This window comes from Pteropus alecto, unplaced genomic scaffold, assembly GCF_000325575.1.
Source record: "Pteropus alecto unplaced genomic scaffold, ASM32557v1 scaffold146, whole genome shotgun sequence".
Classification (NCBI taxonomy): Eukaryota; Metazoa; Chordata; class Mammalia; order Chiroptera; family Pteropodidae; genus Pteropus; species Pteropus alecto.
Window position 1 is genome coordinate 30,572,173 of NW_006442107.1, and position 25,345 is coordinate 30,597,517.

The 25,345-nt window shown below is 36.2% G+C and overlaps 1 protein-coding gene across 4 annotated transcripts in view; it reads left to right on the top strand.

Annotated features, from left to right (window-relative positions):
• The first annotated feature begins 520 nt into the window (after positions 1-520).
• ARHGAP28 (Rho GTPase activating protein 28) overlaps positions 521-25,345 on the top strand; it is a 176,355-nt gene continuing 151,530 nt past the window's right edge. For 2 of the 4 annotated variants that reach the window (XM_025038683.1, XM_025038684.1), the window contains exon 1: positions 521-1,346. In XM_025038683.1, the coding sequence (XP_024894451.1) occupies positions 1,171-1,346 (176 nt within the window). In that variant the 5' untranslated portion in view covers positions 521-1,170. The remainder of the gene's footprint in view (positions 1,347-25,345) is intronic. The other 2 variants (XM_025038682.1, XM_006920072.3) reach the window with 2 other exon arrangements.

Consider the following 25,345-nt stretch of genomic DNA (forward strand, 5'->3'; position numbering starts at 1 on the left):
TTAATTGACAAAATATTTTCTAAAAAGCATTTTGGATGAAAATTTTTTGCTTTCCCACCCCAGAACGTGCTGTGAAAACAAATGTCTCCCTTGATGAATGTGAAGGAAGTAGCGGAGAGAATCACATTTCTTGAGAACCTAGTATATAATTGGTGCTTTTAACCTCACGAGAAGAATATTATTTTCCTCCATTGCACAGATACAGAAACAGATCCTGAGTTGTTAAGTAGCATGACCCAGGTCGCCCCCCAGTAAGGGGTGAACTACTCTTTTCACTCTACCTAGTTCCCAGGGGAGTGTAAAAGACAGCAGGTAAAACACCTTGTCAGGCAGAGTGTGAAAGATAAGAGTCAGCGTAGGCCCCTTTCTGGGCTTCCCCCACCCCCACCCCCAATAAAGACCTCTGGAAATAACATGCATTCATCCCATAAAAATCAAGTCTAATTTTCAGACCAGCGGAAAGTAGTGTCTGTTAATTTGATCAGGATTGGGGAGAGGAGGAAGGGGATGTGGGAGTGAGGTCAGAGTCTGGTTGTTGTGGCATTGAGTGTGAGGGAGGGACCTGTTCTGTTTGCTGTAAGAGGGAATTACTGCGGGAAAGGAAATCAAGTTTGTTGTAATTTGACTAAGTACACAGGAACGTAATCCGTTTCTTTAATTTTTGATGTAGATGTTTTAAATGAAGACTGTCACATTTTCTTCCTTTTTTCCCCAGACCACACACTTCCCGCACTGTAGATCTGGCCCCTCTCCTCTGCCAGGGCTTCCAAGGCACAGTTTCTTTCTCTCACTCTTTGCTGCCAGGCAGGAAATGTTCTTAGCTATCGGATAAGTCTCCCGTTTGAAGTTGGGGGGTAGGGGAAGAAAAGGAAAAGGAAAAGAAACAAAGCAAGAAAAACTTTACTAGAGCAGTGAGCCTGAGCCCCGAAGGGATCACGGCCGGTTTCTAGTTTCCTAGAAAAAGGGATCCCAGCCCCACCTCTCCTTCCTCACCGCACCCCCCTCGAACTCCCCCCTCATTTCTTCTGGGCGTGTTTTTCAATCTATGCTAATAGGATTGCCTGGCGGGCGGGGCAGGCTTCCCCTGACAGCCTGGTGAGAGCCCTCAGGAGCAGGACGGGCCCTGCTTCCTCGCCGGTGACAGGGTCCTGGTGCCTGGTGCGCTGGTCCATGCTGGTTCCCGCCTTTGTTCTCGGGCCGAAGCCGAGACATGCGCGGCTGACGATGGAAGTGGAGGACGCGGGCGGCGTGGTGCTGACCGCCTACCATTCGTACGCTCGCTCCCAGCCGCCCAGCTCCGAACCGCGCTGCACGCCCCGGGGCGCCACCAGTCACCCGGGCAGCAGGTACCGACAGCCACTCCGAAGGGAGCAGGGGTTTCCTGGGCTTCGGGATTTCACCTTGCAGCTGGGTTTTCTGCCAGGGAATACCACCACCAGAACTTGACTGTTGTTTCAAGTTTTGGTTGACTGCATGAGTGAGGCTACTGTTCTTTGTATTGTCCTTTATTGGAAGTGGAAATGCACGGAGTCTCAACCCCAAAGGCCTTGGCTAACAATGAGGTTAACGGCAGAATTGTGTTCTTGATACAACCTGGTGATAATAGTCACATGCCTCATTTTTACCAGATTCACCCTTTGAAGTATTAGAAAAAATTTAGAAAATCATGCAAAAAGTGAAAAAAATTAAAATGCATTATCCTAAATCCTTTAGCACTAACAAGAGCTTCTTTAGTAACTCCATGCCACCTGAGCTAAAGCATAGATGGAGAGATTCTTCAAAAAGTAAATCTCAGTAGACTTTTTAAAGCAATTTTATTTCTAGATTTTAAAAAAACTTTCGATTCTATAAATACATTGATATTATTATTTTGTTATTGCTAATGTTGATTCTGTTCTGTAAATGTAATTATAATTTATTTCCTTTGGGTCAGAAGAGGTCTATAGCTATCTCACTATGTGCATTTTAGATTTAATAAATCAGAGTTCTTTGTTAAATTATTCTGTCAGTGTCAAGGCTAATGAGACTTTCATTGATTAAGCCAAAAGTGTTAGACTCTTAGGAAGTTTCTGTGGGTAGACAAAAATATTACACTAATAAGTGAGATGGTTTGATATCTGACACATTTAGAGGAAGTTTTATTTGTTTTAATGTGGCTATTTGGCTGCTGTGGATCCATTGATCAGTGGTTTTCTTTCCAAGTGGGGAGTTTGAGTGGTGTGCTTTTTCAAAGCATGTTTATTTTCAGTCATTTATTTCTTCTTGTACTTTTATCTTTAGTTATGTGATAATGATGATATGTTTTCTAATTTAATTGACTTGTGAGGCTTCCAACTGATTGCACCTTTTTTTTCAAGCAATATCCATGAGAAGAAGAACATGCATTATGAGATCTGTTTTAGGCATGGCTAACAGAGAAAATATTGTTTCTTTCAAAAAGAGCAAATTGAATGAAATCTAATTTTTATATAAAGATAATGATAAAATAATATTTTTCTTTCAGCTATTTAGGGGCTACGCACATTATTTTAAAGGCTACTTGAAGAAACAAGCTTGTATTTGTCTTTAGGGCGTTTTCTAAGTATAATCATTGACTTTAATTACTTAGATTATGGGAAACTAAATAGATTTAAATAGTTTGATGAGAAGCAAGGGCCAGGTTTGTGCATTTTTAAATGGTTCTGGTATAGCTGTCCTGTCTATAACTCCCAACAGCTGTCTAGGAGCAATAGCCAGATTGTGCCATTTGGGCTATGTGAAACTGCATCCGTTTCCAAAGCAAACTAGAGAAGTTCCATTAACTCAGCATGTGGTCTTGTGGAATGATAATACATGAGAGCAGAAGAGTTGGGTGTCATGTTTTACCATACAGTTGCCAATTAGATTTATGTTGCTCCAAGTTTGCATCTTTGGTGACTGACCTGCACCCTCTCTATAGGGACCTTTGTGTCACTCACCCTCTGATGCAGGAGATAAATGACCCCCCTCCCCTGCAACTAAATCAAGAGAGAATAGAGAATAGCTTAATTCCTTGGTTCCCAGTAACAGTAATCAAAGAGAGGTTCCTGTGTTTAGTGGAGCCAGAGGACACCATCAATCATGGGTCTGATAACAGAAATAATCAGGCCTAAGTCATTAACCTTTGACTCACTAACTACTGATCAATACTTCCTTTCAAGCCAAAGAGCAAAATTGTATTGTTCTGCTTATGAAAAAAGCACTTTCTCTTTTCATAATACCCTTTCCTTTAAATTGCTTACATATGTTTAACATATTTGAGGAGTAGTGACCAGTATGGCACTAGGAAGCATGGACTATTGTATCTGACTTTCTAAGTATCATTCTTTAGTTCTGGGTAGCATGGGTTCAATTCAAAGCAAACCATCTCCTTAATTTCCAATTTCTAAACCTCTACTCCATCTGACTTTATGTTCTGTTGATTTTTTTTTTTTTGGCCTATTTCTCCCATAAAAATATTATCTCTCTTCTGTTCTCTTCTCTCTCCCTCTCTGCTGCCCTACCCTCTCCCCCACTTCTTTTTTCTTCACTGCTGTATCCCAAGTGCCTAGAATAGTATCTGGCACATTATAGTACTTCACTAAATATTTGTTAAATAAATTAATGAATCCTTACCAAGATTATAAAATGGCCAGGATAAAATGGTAGGGTTTTTAACAGCCGAAGGCAGCCTTTTTGCATCTACTATGTGCCAGCAACATATTAGGCATTAGGGATACAAAGTCCCTGCCATGAGAATATGGCTCTTTACCTTTCAGACCAATAATATTTTTAGAAAAAAAAGATTGAAATAAATGGCAATATTTCAAAATCAAGAGGCTTCAGATATATATCTGGACTGCCAGCTTATCACAAAGAAAAGGAAGGAAGGAGGGAGTGAAGGAAAGATAGAAGGAAGGAAAGAAGGAATGAAAGAAAAGGAAAAGGGAAGGGAAGGAAAGGAAAATCAAAGCAACTCAAAGGATCCAGCAACTCAGGCTGAAGCAAATTAATGGCTGTTCCATTGCACACTTCATCCTCTTACTCTTCAACATTGAAGCTGGGTGTCCATTGTAATTTATTTTAGGGCCTTCCTATTTTATTTTATATAAATAAGTAGCCAGTATAAATCGTACTTGCCAGTTACTCAGGCTTAGATCAGATTGCGACTCTACACATCACCTACACCATTTACTGCCTTGCTTCATCTGCTTAGAATAGTGTCTGACACCAAGGAAAAATCAGATAGTTGTTAGCTATGTTATTACTGTTATCACTTTTAATCTCAGTTGTTGTTGCTATAAATAGGAAAGTAAAACATTTCTGGTACCTATCTCCAAAACTTATTCATACAGGAAAGAGATTCAAGAATACTAAGCGTTTATTGGGAGGGAGAAAGTAATTCCTTTTTTCCCACAAATATTCTGTGCTTTACATTTTAACATGTAAAGATAAAACAGAATGAAGGATTATAGATTCTCAGTTCTTTTAAAACAAATGTTGGAACTGTCTTCAGAATCATGTTATTTTTATAGAGGCTAAGCTTCTAGACCCTTATTCAGAATCCAGAATGAAAATGTTGACATACATACAAAATAACTTCACTTTCAAAATGAAGATGAAGATGAAGCTGAACAACTTCAGCTGAAGATGAAGCTGAACATTGTTTTTCAAAGATTTTCTAAGTTATATACAAATAATATATACAGCATTTTTCGGTGAAGGTATAGTATTAAATGGCCATGAGTATTTCTGATGTTTATCTCATTTTGCTATAAACTTCCTGAGAAAGGACAAAAATAGAAGAGAATAACCAACTCTTCCTCAAAAACAAATATAGAAGCTAACCAAGGTTATCGTAGAAATTCTAACTCTACAACAATGTTAAAACTTTTGTAAAGGGGATATTGTTTCCTATTATCATAACTGTTCATTATAATGAGAATGGTTTGATTAAAATGGAGTTGATTAGAAAGTAAATATTTTGTGGAAAATACCAAATTTAGCAGCTTTTAATGACACATTTGTTGGTACTTTCCTGGATTGAAATTAATTCATTAAAAAGACATTATTTCACGGTGCCAACTCTTGTTCAGTTAAGCACCTATGTAGGTTTATGAAAGTTTATGGACATATACACAGATTCTGGGACACAGTAGTTATATTTTTCTAGAGGGCTCAGAAATAATCATAGAAATAGGATTCTTAAGAGAGAATATGATATTTATAGGTCATTCTTTATGTTGTGGTTGAAACTAGTTAATGTCTTTGGTTTCTTTTTACAGTGGAGTCCCTGCTGAGTGTAGGAGCCTCCATATGTAGAGCTGTTGGAAAACATCTGGCACATTTCTTTTGATCGTGTCATTTGGCTAAACATTTGGCCAGTTGCTTTGTCCATTTTTAACCTGCTCAATTCTCCCTGATCATTAATCCTTCATGTATCCACAAAAGTTCAGATAATTTATGGTGTTATAGAATCACTTTCATGTGGATAAAGATAACTTTTTCTTAACTTTTTTTTGATATAATATTAGACTCATGGAAAACTTGAAAAAGTAGTACAGAGAGTTCCCTATAACCTTCGCCCAGCTTCCTCTAATGTTAACATTTTGCATAACCATAGTTCCATTATCAAAACAGAAAAAATAACAGTGGTACAGTACTGTTAAATAAACTATAGACTTTATCCTGCCTTCACCAGTTTTTCCACTAGCATTGGAATTTTTCTGTTGTAGAATTGAATCTGGGGTCTCACATTGACTTTAGTCTTGGCTCCCAAACCTCCTCCAATCTGTGACAGCCTGTCCTTTTATGACCTTGGCACTTGCGGAGTACTGATTGGTTGTTTCGCAGGAAGTCTCTTGGTTTGGATTGGTCTGATATCTTCTTATGATTAGATTGAAGTTTTGCATTTGGGGTGGGAAGTCTGCAGAATGATGTCAAGTGTTTCTCAGTACATCATGTCTCATTAATGATGATGTTAGCTGTGATCACCTGAGTAAGGTGGTATCTGCTAGGTTTCCCTACTGTAAAACTACTGTTTTCCCCTGTGTAATTAATATATATCATGGGGGGCATACTTTGTGACTATAAAATCTCCTGTTTCTCCTCAAACTTTCCTCTTCTGATTTTAGCGTTCATTTATAGATCTTGCGAGTAAAATTTATTACCATGGTATTCTAATGGTAATTGTCTATTTTCTCAATCCTTCTACATTGACTTATTTTACATACTATAAAATCCACATTCTTTCTGATTTTATTGTTTTTACTCCTTCACCTTTAAAAAGTCAACCAAATATAAAAAAGCATCAGTAGTCATTTAACCTACTGTTCTTTTCACTGTTTTGCCACAAAGTACAGTAAAATTGTTTCGTTTTATCTGGTCTGAGTTTTATCTGGTCATGAAACCTATAAAAATAAATTCCCTAGTTTTCAATGTTTTATGATTTTTTTGGAAGAAAAATTTTATTATAAGATTTAGAGAAAAATAATCAGAAAGCTGCTAAGTTAAATTCTGCATTAAGAGAATGTAGTTGTTAAATCTTACTTTGCTAGCGACTATTACTGAGGTTCTTAATTTTCTTAGAACTATGTTTCTACCTGATGGAAAACGTTTTTCCCTTACCAGTGTTCCTGAGATGTTACTTGAACGTTTGTAAATGTATCATAGTTAAAACAAACATTCTAATCTGCATATAATAAAACCAAACTATTTGATTTCTAAAGTAGTTGCAATTCTCTGTTTTCTCAATCTGTGGTCTCTAGATATCATTTCCAGCAAGGAATAAAAGTAAAATGTTATGTAGCAAAGCATGGGAAGGGAATAAAAAGTTTCTCAGAAGAAAAATTTGGAAATAAAGTTTATCCATTTGAACAATATACTTTGTTTGTTTGGTTTGTTTGTTTTTAATGTCTATAAGATTTTATTTAAGTCAAATTGATGACATTGCAAGGAAGCAAGATCTCAAATGCTCCCCTTTGTTTTGTTTTTAAGCCTCTTTAGATAAAAATTTAGTTAAAAGTGTCCTTAAATAGTACAAAAATGAACCTTTTTTTAATGACTCTTATTATTAAGTCAGTATGATTTATAATGCTGAAGTAAAGGCACCTATTGAAATGTGTAAGTTTGTTTGCCTTAATAGTAAATAGTTTATATTGGTGTATTGTTTTATTTATTAAATAATTGAAATATTATCTATTGTTGTTATTTTCCCCCTTATTTTCAGGCAGCACTGAAAGCCTTTGGCAGTAATCTGTTCTTTCTAATATTGTTATTTTTAACATGCTTTGTGACTTACTTTTGATTAGATAATCAAGCTCGTTAGAACTGTATAAAGAAAATACTGTCCAGAGGACTAAAATGTATAATCTAATGAAAGATTTTGATAGCCTATATTCCAGTTTCTTTGAGAGTTTTTTGGTTTGCTTGTTTGATTTCAGTTACTTGCTGGGTTCTGATTACTTGAGTTAGTGAGTTTTATATAATGTATCATTCTTTATCACATGAAGTTTCATGTATCTTTCTTTTTGATTACTAGAGAATGTGCATCAAAATAAAAAAATAAAGTTGCTTAATTCTCTAAACTGGGAACTCAAGAAAGCAATAGATTGTTTTACTATGTATTCATTTTCTTAAACATCTCGGGTTTATGACACATTCTTTGAGTATCAGATGTATTAAATCAGTCTTCAGTAAAATAAATATTATTGATAAAACTATCCATTTGACAGGCATAATGCCAAGTTATTCTAGGAGTAGGAGAACATATTCTAAGTGTTATTTAGAGAACCAGCTGAGGTGTCTCATGTTAGGTAACTGTTAAAAACTAATTAAACCTATGCTGATCCCTTAGATGAATAGATGAGGAGAGCACACAATACAAAAGACAGGTAGGAGAAACTGGAAACCAAGGACGAGAGTAGTATGTTTTTAAATTGTCAAACACTTGAGATTTATTTATACTATTTTAGTAATTCTAAGTTGTGGTCCTGATTATCGTCTACGTATAAGACATAAATATTTATGTATTTATTTGTATATCTGTAATGCATAGGGAAGATAATTCCTTTGAAATTTCCTGTTCAGTATTCATTTATGAAAATCAGTTTAGAAAACTCTGGCCAATGCATTTGCCTTTCTATAAAAGTCTATCAGTGGATTTGTAGTTTTATAGTTCTGCAGAGAAATCTGACAGATATTTAGAAAAAAATGTTAAATGTACTAAAATGACATATTATTATAAGTAATAATATGACATTTGATCTCTTTCCTATCACATTTCCCTACCTTCATTATCATACTGAAAAATTCACACAGTAGCTGAAGATAACATGTCAATGGTTAGGACTAAACCCATATTTAAGTGGCAGGAGATGAAAAGCAAAACAAAAGAGAATAAACATGGTCAAAGAAGTAAGGACTAAACTCTTCTGGAGATTTCCTTGACAATAGTAGCCAGAAGAGTTTTCACCTGCCATAACAATGATCATTTGGTAATTAATCATGCATTATCCTGTGGTATCAACACTTGAAAACAAAGGCCTAGTTTTATTGCTGGCTTACAGAGCTTGACATACATTATCTCATTTAATCCTTAACAATAGTCCTATGAGGTAGGAAGAAACTGAGGTGCAGAGAAGTAGCCCAAGATCACATAATGAGATAATTATAGGGCTGGGATTTCTACCCAGTCCTGCCGAAACTGGTGCTTTTAAACCCCATTATTTAAATTTGAAACATTATTTAATATGTTATGATTTAGTGTTTTTCTGCCCGAATTTGGTTGTATGTTTACTGAGAACAAGGACAGTATTATTGTGTCCCCCTTAGCAACCAGCAATAGCAACTTTGATATAGTAGGTGTTATAAACACTCAGTATTGGTTCAGTCTTTTCTTTTGCAATCATTTCTATTTTGTTTTGATGGAATAAGCATGGAGTAAGTTAAATATAAATGAATATCAGTAGTTTACTTGAGAAATTTTGTTATCACTTGAAGGAAATGCAGTAAGAATTTTTTTAATTTAAAAATTGTATTCTTATCCTTTGTGCAGGCTTATTTAGGTAACAATATTTTAAAATAGATAAAATATACTATAGAAGTCATTCAACTTCTATAGACCAAGAAAGTAAGATCCAAGTAATCTGTAGCGGGAAATCTTTCTGTAGCTTTTTTTGGGCAAAAGTAGAGGAGGGCAGTTTTAAATTTTTTAATACTTAGGTTTGTTTTCTTAGTAACTAGTTCTTAGAATTTTTCATTTTAGTTTTTTTCATTGCTTTATTTAGCTACTAAGATAAATTTCTGTGGTTAAAAATATATTTTTCTCTTTGTTCCTTGCAATATGATTTATAACATAAGAACTCTTAATGTAAGTTGAGGAAACACTCCATAAGAATAATGAGGCTTTACTCTTTTGTCTCCCAATATTCAGTCAAATTTTCACCTGATCTTGATTTGAAGCCAACTGAAGGACCACGCCAGGTGCTAGATCATACATTTATAAAGATCAGTTCTGTTCTAAATCTTGTTGAAGAATTTAGGGTAAGATAAGATAGGTTGTGGAAATCTAGACTCATGAGACTTCCCTAGTCTCACATAAGCCTGAGCACAGTCCTTATCCACCAGTGTGTCCTTGGAGCCGTGGATGATGCCGAACCTAGATTGTACTTCAAGGATTTCTTTTTAGAAAACAATCCAGGACCCATCGTAGTCTGGATGTGAATCTTCTGGAGTGGTCAGAATCAGAATAGCCTTCAGGCACTTGTGTTTATTTTTTAAGGTATTCATTTTGATAAACTTTGGATTTTACAACCCTGGAACTACAGAGATTGGACAGTTATTGTAGTTATATATAAAAGTATGGTCTGGGCTTCTCTGCTAACTCCATGTCTTTAGAAGTCTTCTATAACTATTCTTAACCAGCCAGGTGGTTCAGAATGTGTTACTAACAGGAACTAGGTATCATGAAAGACCCAAGGACTGCAAGGAACAATCTCTGTGGTACAACTGGGAAGCAACGTATGGAAAAGTGTCTCGCTGAGAGGCTCAGAAGGAATAATCAGCTTGTTGAGCCAGGCTCTGAATTCCTTCTGCTGACCCCTGGTCACCAGCTCCTATTACCAGGGGACCGAGGCCCACAACATGGTCCAGTGCGTTCTAGAAGCAGTCAGGCCAACAGCAAGGAAATCATGAAGGAGAAAAATTGGCTCCCTAACTGGGAAACATTAAGAATGTGCACTAGAGGAACTAGAGGAAAGGTGGCAATGATTATGAGAATGGCATTTCCTTAGCTTCCCGTCAAACACTATTCCAACTACCCGTGCACATTATCTGAATAAGTATAACCTGAAGAGTCTCAAAACATACTTGCTGCAACTTTTCATTGGCATCTTAAAGGAAAACATTCGCTGACCTCAATAGAGTAAGCAATTAAATGGGAAAAAAGCTGACTGTAAGTTTCCACAGATTCTGTTTTGAAAAACAGAGGATGCCTGGCCCCTGTGATTTTTAACATACCAAAAGTTAACTTCTCTCCCTCCTCATTTATAAAGCCCAGTGATTACAAGGTTGATTTGGCGACTGTTTTTTGTAAAATCTGAGTTGTGCTTAGTTGCAGAAAGCTCTGTTCTAGAGAACTCCCACCTCTTCCATTTGTTGGAGGCATGTAATTGGAAAAAGCAAGCCATGCTCTGCCTGTTTAAAGCTGTGTCATCCTTTGTGGGGCAATGAGTCAACACCAGCTAAAACAACATGAGTCATTGCTTAGAAGAAGCCTAAGCAAGACTGATTCTGATTATACCAATCCTAAACAAACATGATAGTCCTTTTATCCAGACCCTAAAAAAGTTCATATTGTGGGAGTTAAAAAATTAGTACCAGTTCTTTTTAGAGTTCATGGAAGTCCTTTACTACTCAGAAGGCTTTTTTATGTCTTAAGAAGGAATTCTCTTCAGTTAATCAAGTGTTACCCTGGTTTATTTCTCTTCTGTTTCTTCTACTCCTCACCCCCACCCTGCTCATATTGGTTTCAGCAATATTGGGTTAAAATTGTAAAATAAAAATTGTAATTTTTTGATAGTTTGCTCATTCTCTTCCGGGATCCCCCAATCTCTTTATTCTCTGAAGTATAAAAGACGGTTTTAACGAGGACGGTGATTGGGGGTCGAGAAATAATTCGGAAGGCTGATGTTGTAGTTCAAGTAAAGGTGATAAGGGCCTAGACTAGGGCTGTAGGGATGTCGATGAAGGGGATAATGGATTCTCTAGGGGAAACAAGCAATGAAGTTGGTAGGATTTGGTGATTAAATGCATACTAGGGACCTGGAAAAAAATAACTTGGGTTTCTATTTTGGAGTGGTATTAATTGAAATTGAGAGTTCTGGTGGATGAGCAAATTGTGGGTGGGGAGATGAGTTTAGCATGTGAAATTCTGAGCTAAGTATATGTGCCCAGTGTATAGTTGGCTATACAAGTTAGAAACTTGGGAGGGAGATCAAGGCTGAAAGTTCTAAGCTATTTATTCATAGGAGACTTCAACATTTGGGAGACAGTTAAAACTGGGATTGAGGAGAGCATAGAGTGTCTATGGAGATAGCAGTGAAACAAAGACAGAAACCTTGAGCAAGAGCAATGACCATCAGGGGAGGGCAGAGCATTGAGAGCCTCTGATGGAAACCAAAAGGATAGGAGCATTCTGGGAGCCAAGGCATTAGATTCAGAATGAGTGGATAACCATATCAAAAGTAGCTAAATGAACAATATGGTGAAGATCGAAAATTGTCCATTGAATTTGTAGCACGGATAGCAATGAAGATCTTTGCTAGAGTGTGTTCAATAGAGTTGTAGAGGTGGAAGCCAGTTCGCTGCAAGTCGAAGAGAGAATGTGAGGTAAGGAAATAGAAGCAGCAAGTAGAACCTAGTATACAAGCTGATCTTTTGGGAAGATGAAGAGAGAAAAGGCAGACTAAAGGGGGAAGGTTTTAAAACTTAGAAAAAAGAGCTATAAATCTAGTAAAAGTCTAGAAAGAAACAACATTTCTAGAATGCAAGACTTAAACATATTTAGTCTCTTAAAATCCATTGATAATAACATGCTTGCTTATAGGATGGAACTTTATCCCTTAGCCCCACAATAGTAAGCGAGCACTATTAGGATAAGAACATTGTTTATTTTCTTTATTGCTGAATCCTGAACTACCTTCTCCCTCCCCTGTCAAAGGGCATGGCACTCAGTTGTCATAACAAATAGTTGCTGAATGACCACAGTGGAGGCTGAAATGTGGAAATGTGACCTCTCCTGGGGTTGGGAAGCTATCAGGGAGGTCTTCCAAAATCTGAGCATCACTTCCTTTATGAAGTCTTCCTTGACTGTCTCCCACCTCAGTACAAGTTGGTCACTTTCATCTCTGTGTCTTCTCTACCTCATACATTCCTCAGTATTGCACTTATCTCACTATTTATTGGTAATACTGTACTTACATAGTTGACTTCTCCAAAGACCAGGAATTTGTTGATGCCCAGGACCATATTTTATTCATCTCAGTATCCCTGACTTAATCCAGTGCCAGGTACATATATGCTTATTGAGTAAATGAACAATTAATTCGTTAAATAGTAGTGAAGGGAAAATACTACTAAATATATGGTGATATTTTCATAATTTGCTATTATTTTGACCCTAGAAGTATGAGAAATCTTGGATTGGTATTCTGTTAAGAATATACTGTTCTGAGCTTACATACTACTTGCTTTCTGAGAATCTCTTAAATTAGCCTTTATTCATCGGATAACATAAACTGTTGGTAATACACTATAATGTGAAGAATAATTAAAATCGAAACTGGCAACAATTAAAATTGAGTGTGACTTGACATAGAAAACTGAGAACCTAGATAATTAATAGAAAATAAATATACCTTACATTGTTTCAGATTAAATTTTGCTGAAGGGTCATTTCACTCATTAAAACAAGAATTTAAACTTAACTCTCACAATGAAAGTGAACTTGGTCATACATCTGTTGAGCCTCTGTATGCCATATACTGTATCAGGTTCTGGGGCGCAAAGATGGTTAATAGTCCTTTGATGAGAATAGATGGTCTCATTAGCAGAGAATTTCGGCTTCATCCAAAGTGTAGCTCCTTGAGGGCCGAAAGGATATCTTTTTCTCTGTATACCTAGTGTCAGTCCATTGACTCAGAGTGGACATTCAGTATTTGAATGGTTGAAAGAATGACTGAGGGAAAATGCACGAGGTGCTCTGGGAGAACAGAGAAGGTGTAACTGTCACTCAGGGCTTAGGTTGGTGAGAGTGAGAAAGGAGTTAAGAAAAGTTCTGGGAGGGGTCAGTCACTTAGTTAAGTCTTAAAGAGTTGGTACAGGGAATGAGAGTAGGGAGAGCGTTTCTGACAGGAGAACCAGTCTGAGGAAAAGTGACAGCAGCATGCAGTTGCAGTTGCTGGTGTGGCTGAAGCCAGGTAGGGAGAATAGGAAGGAGGGTAGAGACCACTCATTGTGCCCTTGGGTGAAATGATTAGGATCAGACCGACCTCAGTCACATGCCGAGTTTCTTCATTTGGATAATGAAGGGATTCTATTAGTTGACCTCTAAGGCCTCTTCTAACACTCAAATTCTGTTTTTCTCTATTAGTTGGAAATGAAGGTAACTAAATAATCCTAGATTTTTAATCAAAACATGGTTTCAGACCTGTATTCTTATTATAACACTTATCCCCTTCTCATTCAACTTTGCTTATTTGATTGATCTCCTGGGTACATATGCTGTCATGCACTGAGCATAAATTGTTGTCTAGTTTTAGTGCCTTCTATTGCTCTAAGTACAGTTTGGTTTATTTCAGTTATGTTACCAAAATCAGGATAATATATCAGTAATACGTTTTCTTTCATCTTTTCTTTGAAGAGTATGTTATATCCTGTCCAATAAGCAGAACTATTTTTTTTATTTTTTATTTTTTAGATGATTATAAATTGGTAACCCAATTAATAAGAATGTTGTGTACTTTTTAAGAATGCCACGGCATTTTACTTATTTTTTGTTCTGGTTTAGAGATAATTTTTGAAAGATAAAAGTTATCAGTATTGTATATGCTAGATTTAAGACTTCTGTTAGTATTGGTACAAAATTAGAATAAATTTAATACAGTTTAAAGTAGAGAAATGTGAGCATGTTGTTGAATATTTTCTGTATTTTTTAATAGTCCAATAAACACACATAATTTAAAGGAAAAAATCTATTTCACTTGTTTCCTCATTTTTTGCTTTTGAGTTTTTTCGGAAAGACTCGGTTCCAAAACTGAGATATCTGATGACATGTTGCAAGAATGTGCCTGTGAAGGAAATGGACTAGAGGCTTGATAGGAAATCCCCTGCTTTCTCCAATATTCTTTTGCTGTCGCCTCACCCTCTTATCCATAATGGAGGGAAAATTGTATAATGGCAGCGATCCTAAAGATCAAGATTTCTGAAGGCATGGACCCAAACAAATGGGAAAAATTCTTTATTTACTAATAATAGTTACTAAATAAATTTAAAAATTGAGGCATACTCATTATATAGTAAAATGCAGTTAAGCGTTCAGTTAGATTTCTTTTACCCATGTTACTACCATCCAAAACAAAATACAGAACATTCTTATCACCCCAGAATTTTCTTCATTTCTTTTTCTTCAGTTGCCCCCTCCTGCCAGTTTGATTTAGTGTCACCATAGATTAGTATTGTCTCCTCTTCTTTTTTTAATGGTCCAGTCCTTTAATATTGAATATTTAAGTTGCCTTACAATTTTGGATATAATACCTCAAGTTTCATGTTTCTTCTTTTTCTCACAGTGGATTTTCTCCTTAAGAAAAATTCAGAGGAATTCATGGGTTAAAATTCATGGCTATTTACATAGCCATCTGCTAAGGGAGAAAAGGACCCATTTTTATCCTTATGAGTTCTTGTAGCCAAGAATGATAGTAAGCTTGTCCAGGTAAAACCCCCTGTCCCAGCTTGTTATAGAAAGGCCTTGCATTCAGCCTATAAATGGGAAGTCACACAAGGCACAGGTTTCACTGTGAGTGACATGTTGTTTCCTTAGAGGAAACCCTCTGTAATACCATGTGTGAAACATCTAAATTTACAAAATATTTTTAACAGTTTGAAAAGTAGGTAAAACTATGTGAATTCCTTTACCCACTACATGAATTTAATAAATGTTAATTTTTAAAATTAGTTTCAAGTATTGCCTCTTCTTTGAAGTCATATTAATAGAATAATACTGTAGATATTATTTTCCGTCTGCCTGCCTTTATTCAGAGTAATAGTGCCTGAGATTCAAATGCATCATTTCATTAGGGCTCAAAAGTAGGAAAACTATACGTAGACTCTTTGGTGGTTTTACTTTATTATTGTACCTAATTGTCATCCAGCTGCCCTATAAATATTGGTTTTTGCACATAAGCGGGGCTAAGTAAGGGAGCAAGTTTATATGAAAAGCCATCACAATGTCAAAATCTAAAGACCGTCTCTCCATGGTAGACCCATGCAAAATTGAAATATGAGCTGATTTATTTTTGATGCCTGCTCAGTTTGCTTTGACTTCTGGAGCCCTTTCACTGTCCCTCTAGTACACCAGATAGGGATCATTTGATTCTTAGCAAGGGAACTATCTGCTTTGTACTTAAGATGTTTTGCCTTTCCAAAGAATATGTACAATTTTTTAATCTCTAATGGTAAAATTATAGGCCTCATTCAGGGAACAGAGGAGAATTCTTTAGGCAGGAAGTCAGGCACACATCTCAATTAATATCATTTAGACCAGGGACTGGCAAAATTTTTCTGCAAAAGGCCAGTAGTTTGGGCTTTGCTGGCCATATGGTCTCTGTCGCAACCCTGCTGTTAGTATGACAGCAGCAATAGATAAACCAATAGGTATAACTGTGTTATGATAAAACTTTTATTTACAAAAACAGGCAGTGGGCCAGATGTGGTCTTTGGGCCATAGAACTCAGTCCCCTGATGTAGACAGTTTCCTGTTCTGCCTACTGACGAGGATTGTATAGTAAGCCTATCATAGCAAAATACAGAGTTCTCTAGAATATATAAAGATGAAAGGAACTGGAAGTTACACCTGTTACAACCTCTCATTTTTTCAGCAAGGACTCTGAATCTCAGAGCAGTAACATTTCAGGGTCACAAAGAATAAAAAGAAGAGCCCAGACAATTCAGAATTCTCAAGTCATTAACTAGGGTTCTTTGCTCTATTCAGATTGTGATGGATATGTCACACAGTATCTCAAATGTACTGTTGGATCGACATTTGAGATAACTGTTAGCGCACATTTTAAAGGAATGAGTGAGAGAGAGAGAGGGAAGAGGGGAGAGGGGAGAGGTAAGAGAGAAGAGAGAAGAGTAATTCAGGTGGTAGCATTCTGGAAACTGAACCAAGGGTTGGCCAAGAAAGAATGAGAATTATATATTTAGCAAACATTAATTAATGAAAATAAACAGTAAATTGAGTATCTAAAAAATTTGTTTTAACATTATAAATGTATGAGAGAAATAACGGAGAAAATAGAGACCCCTAGATTCTGTCATTCAGTTCATTCATCCATTTATTCTTTTTAAAAATTTCTTTTTAGCAAACATTCATTGAGTCTTCTTTTGAAGGTACCGTGAAGGATCAAAGCTAAACAAGATGGAGTTCTTGTGCTTAAGAACTTATACTGGAACCCGAGATAATTTGGAACCATGTCTTGTTTAGCTTTGTAGCTTCTGGAGAGAATACAAAGTTTTCTCCTTAGAGAACATGATATTTGAGTTAGGCATCGTGGATATACTTTGTGATGTGGGTATATTGGTATATGGATGGAGTGTGGGGCAAAGAGAGAGTGTAAGAAGGGACCAATAATTCAGTTTGAATGTATTGTAGATTGGTGAGGGAAGTAGTAGTAGATCTTATTACACATATTTGCAGGATTTTATCTGTGAGATGGGGTTGGCTCAGTGAACAAGTTGTCAAAGAGATATCAATTATTCCAGCCAGAGCAATAAAAATAGATTAATAAAAGTACCTCACTTTGGTAGGGTGTCTTCAACTCTTCATCCATTCCATATAGTCTATTAAAATGTAAAGCATTAATTTTTAAAGAATCGGACTCAAGCAAAAACTTAATTCTTTTGGAACTTTCAAATGAGAGTTTATGGTCTCCCCCACCGCCTCCTCCCCCCGCCCCCAAAATCAAATAACTGGTACAAACTAGCTTATACTTTGGGAATAGCTGGCTTAACAGTAATTATAAACATATGCTGGAATCCTAGTGGTTCAGCAAAAGTCCCAGTCTTCAGAACTCACATTTAGCAAAGACATACATAGCTCTTACCCGCAGTTAACTTGGCCTGTGGTTGCATGACACAGCTGGGTATGGTGGATGACAGAGTTTTCCTAGTGTGTGCACCAGAGGAATACAGGGCAGGCAAAGGGAGAAGGCTAACTCAACACTGATGAAACCCTGACCCTCATAGGCATTTTGGTAATTCCATGAAGGCAAGAATGTTACTAATAACAGAGCAGATTTTGGAGGTCATCTCAAATTTGGTCAGCTGCAGTTAAGCCCATGGCTGCTGGTGTTATGGAATGCACTCATATTTGTTTTGGGAAAGTGGTGAAAGAGATTCAGTTACAGGTTTTCTGCCTTCCTGAAATGGCGCCACCCCTAGAATAGAATTCTCCACATACTCAAGCATTATTGGACCTCAAATTCAGCATGTTTTCAATTAAATGATCCATTTACTATATCAGTACTTATTTTGGGGAATGTTTTTACATTTAGGATATGATTTTCTTTCTCGTATTAGGATGAAATCACAAATTACAAATTGTATTGTCAAAATTATTTGATGAACTATTGAAGCAAGGTAACTTTCCACAAACTAAACATGTGTGGCAGATTCTGTTTTTTAATTTGGAATTTGCATTCATTACTCAGAGATATGTAAATGGAAGCAAAAAGTGATGTATTTTATGTTCTCTTGTTACTCCTAGCTTGGGTACCTGAGTTGTATTTTTAATATTGAAATAATATATAGTTCTTAGCTTTTTCAAAGTCATAGAACTCTTTGAGAATCTAATAAAAGCTTCAGGTTCCTATGAAAGGTACACATATGTGTGCTATACAAATCTGTAATCATTTTCAGGTGTTTCATGGACTACAGGTTAAGATGTTGGTCAAATTAGTATTTAAAATTTCTTTTTTTTTCCCTCCCATCTAGGGAAAAAAAGATATCCAGGATATCTTTACATTTATAGTTATCATGACCATTTTATGTACCCAGAGAAAGCTTTCGTAGTATTGAGTGTTTCCCTAGTACATAGAGATTAAATTTGAACAAGTGTGGGACACGTTCAGTATGAAAATAGCACACAGCTAAATTAGGGACAGGCTGCTAGAATGCCTGCTGTGTTGGAGGCTGCCATTCTGCGTTGTGTCACCATAATCAGGACACTTCTGGGTGGCATTGCCATGAAGGGCAACATCTATGGCTCAGGCATTTCTGGCCGATATGAGAAAGCTGACAAGGCAGAGTCTGCAAGTGCCCTGGGCTCCGGAGATAATTCCTGTATGAGTAGGATTTGTATATTCTCAGAAGTGAAAAATGTTGACAGTCAACATTTAATGAGATCAGGGTGTAAGAAGGTACTAAGTTTTAGCCACTTCTCAGGGAAGGCATAGAGGAAACAAGCGTTTCAATGTTTCACACAAGGAGTGGGAATTATATAATTGTTGTCTGATAGGAGGATAAGGAAAGTTAATCTTTTTTTTTTTTTTTGACTCTCACCCCCATTGTTCATGGCCCATTTTCTTAGTGGTACTCTGCTTGGTATTTGTAGTACTTTCCTCAGATCCCCATGCAGGTATGTGATCTGCATGTACATGAGACCACCAGTCTCTAGTCTTGTGTGCTAAAATATAGAGAAAATGTTTTTATGCAAATGAAGCATTCTGAGATTAAGGTTAGAGCTTCTAGCATATCTCTAACCAATATTATAACATGAGGCAAACGTGTGCACTAAAAGCCAATTGTAGCAAATAACTGATCTGATCTGTTTGTACATTATCCATTCAGTAGGCCACATTACACCAAAAACACTCAAGAAAGGATAGCTGAAGTTGTGGATGGCAAATTAGTAGCATATCTTTATAGAAAAGTTAGAAATATAAAAGCCTAACAAATATTATTGTACTCTCCTGCAAACATTCCCTGGTAGCCTTGTCTGACAAATTTCTGGACCGGACAGATATTTCTTCTCATCCAGGAGTTTATATCCTGCCTTGATTCCATATAGCCTATTCACCAGTCTGTTCATAGGACATTCAGAGTCCCAAGGACAACATCTAGCCTTATGTTTCCATTGAGGAAATTAAGACTGTAAGCAACTCAAGCATCCAATATTCTGACATTTCTATACCATTTTTTTAAATGGGAAAAGACTCATCATGTTCTCGTATATTGTTGTCTTATCATTATAATGTGTGGCATCAGAATATAACATTCCTCTAGCCACAGATTGTCAAACGGTGTTATGTAACCACACATGGGTTTTGTGGGAAGGTTTGGCATTCATAGATTTAGGACTGCACTCCTTCTCAGTCTTAGGGATAGAAGGTATGTTAACAGCAGTGTGATCAGTCTGCCCTTCAAAACGGAGCGTTTTAATGCTAGAAGACATAATTATTTTACATTGACATGTTATTCTCAAGTTGTAAAGTATAGGTAGCTTCAAAGTATACCCTCAGTGCATATTCAAAGTTCAGTGAGGACCGCCGGAAGATAGAAACGATATCTTCAAAATGTCATTATCTGTCTGTCTATCAATCATCCATCTATCTATCATCTCTCTCTCTCTCTCTCTCTCTCTCTCTCTCTGTCTCTCTATCTCTCTATCTCTCTATCTCTCTATCCATCCATCCATCCATCTCTATTACAATTCCTTTTTTCCAGTTTTTTTGAGATATAATTGACATATACTATATAAGTTTAAGGTATACAACATAATGATTTGACTTCCACATTATCATGAAATGATTATACTTAAAATAAGTTTAGTTAACATCCATCATTTTATATGGATGACGAAGAAAGAAAAATCAAGTTTTTAAAAAAATGCCTGCTAACCTTCAGCTCAGTTCTCTTTTTTGGGCTCCTTCTTATGGCTCCTGGACTTTTCCTTTTGGAGAAGGAACTTTAAACTCACTAGGCACTTGAAGGTACCCTGCCATCACTCGTCTCTGGGTCTGTATACACCGTACTAAGCTAACTTTTATTTAGTGCTTCCTCTAAAGCCAGCACTGGTCCAAGTGCTTCATGTATGTTAAAAGCCCCAGGGTTTTACTCTTAAGAGGGAGGTACTGTTTTGCTTCTCATTTTATATATCTGGAAATTCAGAGGGTAAGTAATTTGCCCAACTGAAATATAATGGCCTCACTTCAAAAACCACACTGCTGCTGCTTTAAAAATAAATTTTTGGTAAAATATACATAACATACAGAGCACATGTCATTTTTAGACAACACACTCTGCTCCCTTTCTACACATTCTACCTCCTTGCCTGAAGAGCCACTCTTCGCTTTGTTACGTCCTGTTGTCCCTGGGGATTGGGTCACAACTTATATTGCCTGGAAAGTCGTCCCTAATACCTTTTCCTTTTCTCTTCCAGTCTGACTCCAGTTTATTTCCTTTGTGCTCCTAATGAACCCTGGGCCAGTGACAATTATGATGCTATTCTGTAGCTGCCTCTTGTGCTCACACTGGACTATAATTCCCTGCAAACAGAAGCTTTGGTTTACCTTTGTAATCTCAGTGTGTGGCGGGAAGGGAGCAATGTATGAATTTTCTTTTCCAAAATTGAAAAACAAATGTTCTTTTCTAAATTTGATTCTAGTTAAAATTTATCACAGAAGACAGTATCTTACAATAAGAAATAGAAAATGAAATACTAAAGAAATACAGGGATATGCTAATCAGGGCCAGGTTCCGTACAGTCAGTTGTTTATAATTTCATTTTGTCAGATTTTATCTCTTGTAAAGAAAAAATCACCACAGTGTGAAAGAGAAAGGAAATGCTTTTGTTTTTCCAACTGTAAAACTCGAGTTTCCATGACCTCATTGTGAGGCAATCCTTTTCTTGGAAATAATATGTCTCCTGTTAAAGTGTAGTATCTAATTTAGGGCTCAGTAACTCGGGATGATTCATAGGATATCAGAGACTGTAATTTTAAAGACTGGAAAATGAAGGCCATTAAGATTATACATAGAAATTGAGATTATTGGGGCTAGAGTATAGAAAGGCAAAATGAGCTATGCCAACTGAGTCAACGAGAAGAAATATCCTCTAATACATACTCTATGGGGGGTGTCTGGAGTATCTACTGGTTACCTACTAGGGTGTTCCATCCCCAGATGGCACTGCCAGACCCAGTAAGAGAAGTAGAAGTAGTGTCATAGATTACTAAAGACTGTAGTGCTGCCTCTCTGTAATTGTGTAAGCCATAATATTTGCTATTTAATTTTCCTTTCTGATTTTAGTTTGATTTTCTGTCCTTGAAATTCTCTAGGGTCATGATGTTAATTGGCAATTGCTAAGACAAGAAGCCAATTTTCCTATTATAAGAAATAGCGAAGTTTTGAAGACATGCCTACAAAACTTAAAAAAAAAAAGAAAAAAAAAAAATCCGGGCATCTGAGAAATTGAACCTTATAAAATCATGCTTCCTTAGAAAGGAAGGAGAGCTACATTTGTAGAACAAACCAATTTGATTTTATTTTAACTATTAAATAGATTAATTTTCAGGGTGGTCATTCTTTATTATATGCATTTAATTGACATTAAATTGTATTAAGAATTTAATTTTAGCTCCCTTTACAAATTGTTTAATGCCTATTCACCCTTGGTGGACTAATAAGATTTCTACTCAGCCATGCTTTTTTATTAATCCTCATTACTACTCTTAGAGGGAAAAATGAGTGGGGCCAAGTGGAATTCTTTCCCCTAATGAGTTCAACAAACACAGTTTCTGGAATTGCTTTAAAAGAATGTGAGCATTATTTTAAATTATTGGGTTTTCAGACCCAAATTCAAACAATGAAGCAGAACAGACTTTGTTGCCTATTCTGACTACATCACTGGCATCACAAATCAATCAAAGACTAATGTTTAACTTTAAATTTTCATTATGAGCTTTCTCTGGATCCTCTCTTGCTCAGTCTTTCGTACTCTTTTCTGTCTTTTCATTCGAGGCCATTTGTATCTTTAGTTAACACAGACCTCATGCACAATGACAAAGGTTCCAGGCTCTGCAAAACCAATTGCTCAATTCACTTCATCTGCTGCTTGCACAAAGAGGACCATATCTAAACAAAAATCACTGTGAAGTGGGCTCTGGAAGCTTCTCATTGTCTGCAAAGTTAATTCTTAGCCTGGGATTGCTGTGCGATGATAGGACAATAGGCTTTGCTTCCTCTCAGTTTAAGAGCATAGACAGGTAACATGAGGTCACTTGTTCCTCCCAACACTTCTTTATCATCTCTGGCCACACAATTCAAGCTTGTGGTGATTGTGCTCCTAAGCAGCTCTCAGTGTCATCCCACCAAGTTATTTTTTCTCCTCGTATTCTCATAATCATTCTGTTTGCTTTGTCTTTGACCCACTTATTGATGATGCTTTATTTTCTGTTGTTGCTGTAAATACTATACATAGAGGTAATAGATGAGGTAAAAATAGAACTTCAAACCATTTCCTAATAAATCAGTAGTTGTTTTGTCTTACAGAAATGTCACTTAGTCAAGTGATTTTGAGTCTAAACTAAAATTCAGGAGAGACAGAGAAATAAGGGATTTGTAATATCTAGGTGTCCTGTTTGAAGTGGTACCAGTGGGTTTATTTTGTAGTTTTTAAAAAAAGTATTTGAAAGAGACTATTAGTATTTCTGCTTACTTTCAGTACAATATTGCAATTGTAAAAGCTTAAAATGAAAAATAAATTTGACATGAAAACCCTGTTCTTGTTTAATTACAAATAAATTCTTTCAAATTAATCTTTTAAAATGTTTTTTAGATATTTCTATTTTATCTAATGCAAAGCGACAGTAAGACCAGAGATTATATTTTTAGTGATATCTAATTGAGAGCAACTGTTTTTTTTCTTCTCGCTCCCCTATCTGTATTTGCAGTTCATGAGGTTAATGCAATCTTACGATCTACTCTGTATTATATAATGAAGTTTCAGCTTATTCTATAACTGTAGACCATAGTTGGAGGAATATAATATATGAAACCACATAGTATGAGGTTTGGTTTGAGATTGACTTTTAAAAATTATTAATAAAATTAATATTTTAAAAATTAAATGAAAGGATAATATTTGGAGGAATGAAGTTGAATGAATTGAAGCATCCTATTTTTGTTTCTTAACTTTGAGTTCTAATGGTCTTCCCAGGGGCATGGCTATTGCATATTTGTGACTCTTCAGTAGAGTTCATCTTGCAACATTTCATCCTAAGCATAGCATGTTTAGTCTTAGTAAATATGGTCTCCGCCCATAAAAGACAAAGAGGTTGCTGAAATTCTTATGGGAGTCTGATTGTAAAGGTGGCACACAGAAGCATGCTCACTTTTTGGGATTAAGATTTGGTCAAATTCTGGTCCACATTAAGCAAATATGTGCTTGTCTTAAGTATCACATCAGTAGTTCTAAACATATACAGTTGATTCTCTGTTTGCCATGACTACATCTTTTTTCTTTATGTCTACTTAAATAAGATCATTTTCATGAAGGAACAAGGTAACAAGTAATTAGAAAGAAATGACTTTAAAACATCATAGAATGGAATATATAATTTATTTTTGGCCATGTGTCTCTGAAGCTATAATTACTTTCCTTCTTTAATGAAATATTCACTTTTTTCCATTAAATGTGATCTTTAGACCTTATTGCAGTTTCTCCCCAAAAGGTACCACACATCTAAGCAACTTTATAGAGAATGCTTTAATGATATGTTATTATCACAGTGAAGTTAAACCTATCTTTGGATAACTGGGACCATTTAGTGGTGCTAAAATCATGGTAAGAGAAGGTACATTTCAGGGAAATTAAAGATGAATACAGTTCTGCATTGGGTGTCATAATCAGGATAAGTTTTAAATACTACGATCTTAAAAACACATGCTAGCTAAGAAAGAGAGAATGTTGTCAAAACTTTCAAATAACTGAGCAGAATACAGTAGGCAGTTGTCTCTATGCTAATATACCACTAGCGTGGAGCAACTCTCCAGAACTGGTGATTGACCATTCCCTCCAACATTTATAACCATTAGGACTGAGACAAGGGTAAAGTAATGAAACCCAGTGTTTCAGGGCATATGTAAACGGATCTTCCACAGAGAGAGGATAAGACTCTCCTCCCTCCTTCTGCAGGTCAGTTTCCCAAAGGCCTTCATAAGCAATATGGTGAATGAAGCCCAGAAGCTGGGTCGCTTAATTTGCGAGTCAAGTTTCCCAAGTAGACTGTACATCTGGTAGGTGATAGATAAATTTGATGCAAGGGTAAGGAGGGCAGGGAGTTTGTGTAAGGGGACCAAAAGTAATTTTTCAGACAAATGATAAAGTGATATAGAGAAAATATAGGCCTGCTAAAGCAGTTGCTGAGTTGGAGGCACTCTGGGAAGTATAATCTAAGAGAATGAAATTAAATAGTAGCTTGTTTCTAAAAAGTGACAGTGGAATCCTTAAGGATAGAACTGTCTTTAGGGTAGTTATTATAAACTAGAAAGTATTAGAGAAAGAGGCAGTGATTTGGCAAAAGGACTAGAGTGAAATGAAATTTTTGAACGGAGGAAGGGGCAGAAAAAAGAAATGGGAAAAGTCACTACTGAGCTCATGATGGTGAAAACAACGGATTCCAGGATGAAGAAAAGAATCATAATTATTAAAATCAAATGTAGCACTTGTCAGCCTTTATGCAGATATTGATGCTAAGAAGATGAATAAAAGATCATTTAAAATCCATTGGTGTTATAACAAATCCTATAAAACGTTTGAAAAGAAAAAAGTCAGTAGAACTTTCCCTTTTATGAGCATGTAAGAATATAAATTGGCATTTATAGAGATAATTTTGTGTAGGTTTTGGTGCACAGAAATTTTATTATTACATATTTTTTGAAGTGGCAAGGGAGAGGGTATTCGCTTTATATTGATTTTATTTTGACTTTTTATTCCCTTTTAGAATTAATGAGTAATCAATCCTAGTGAATTTTATAGGCAGAAAAACTAAGTGAAAGATTCTTGTTAAAT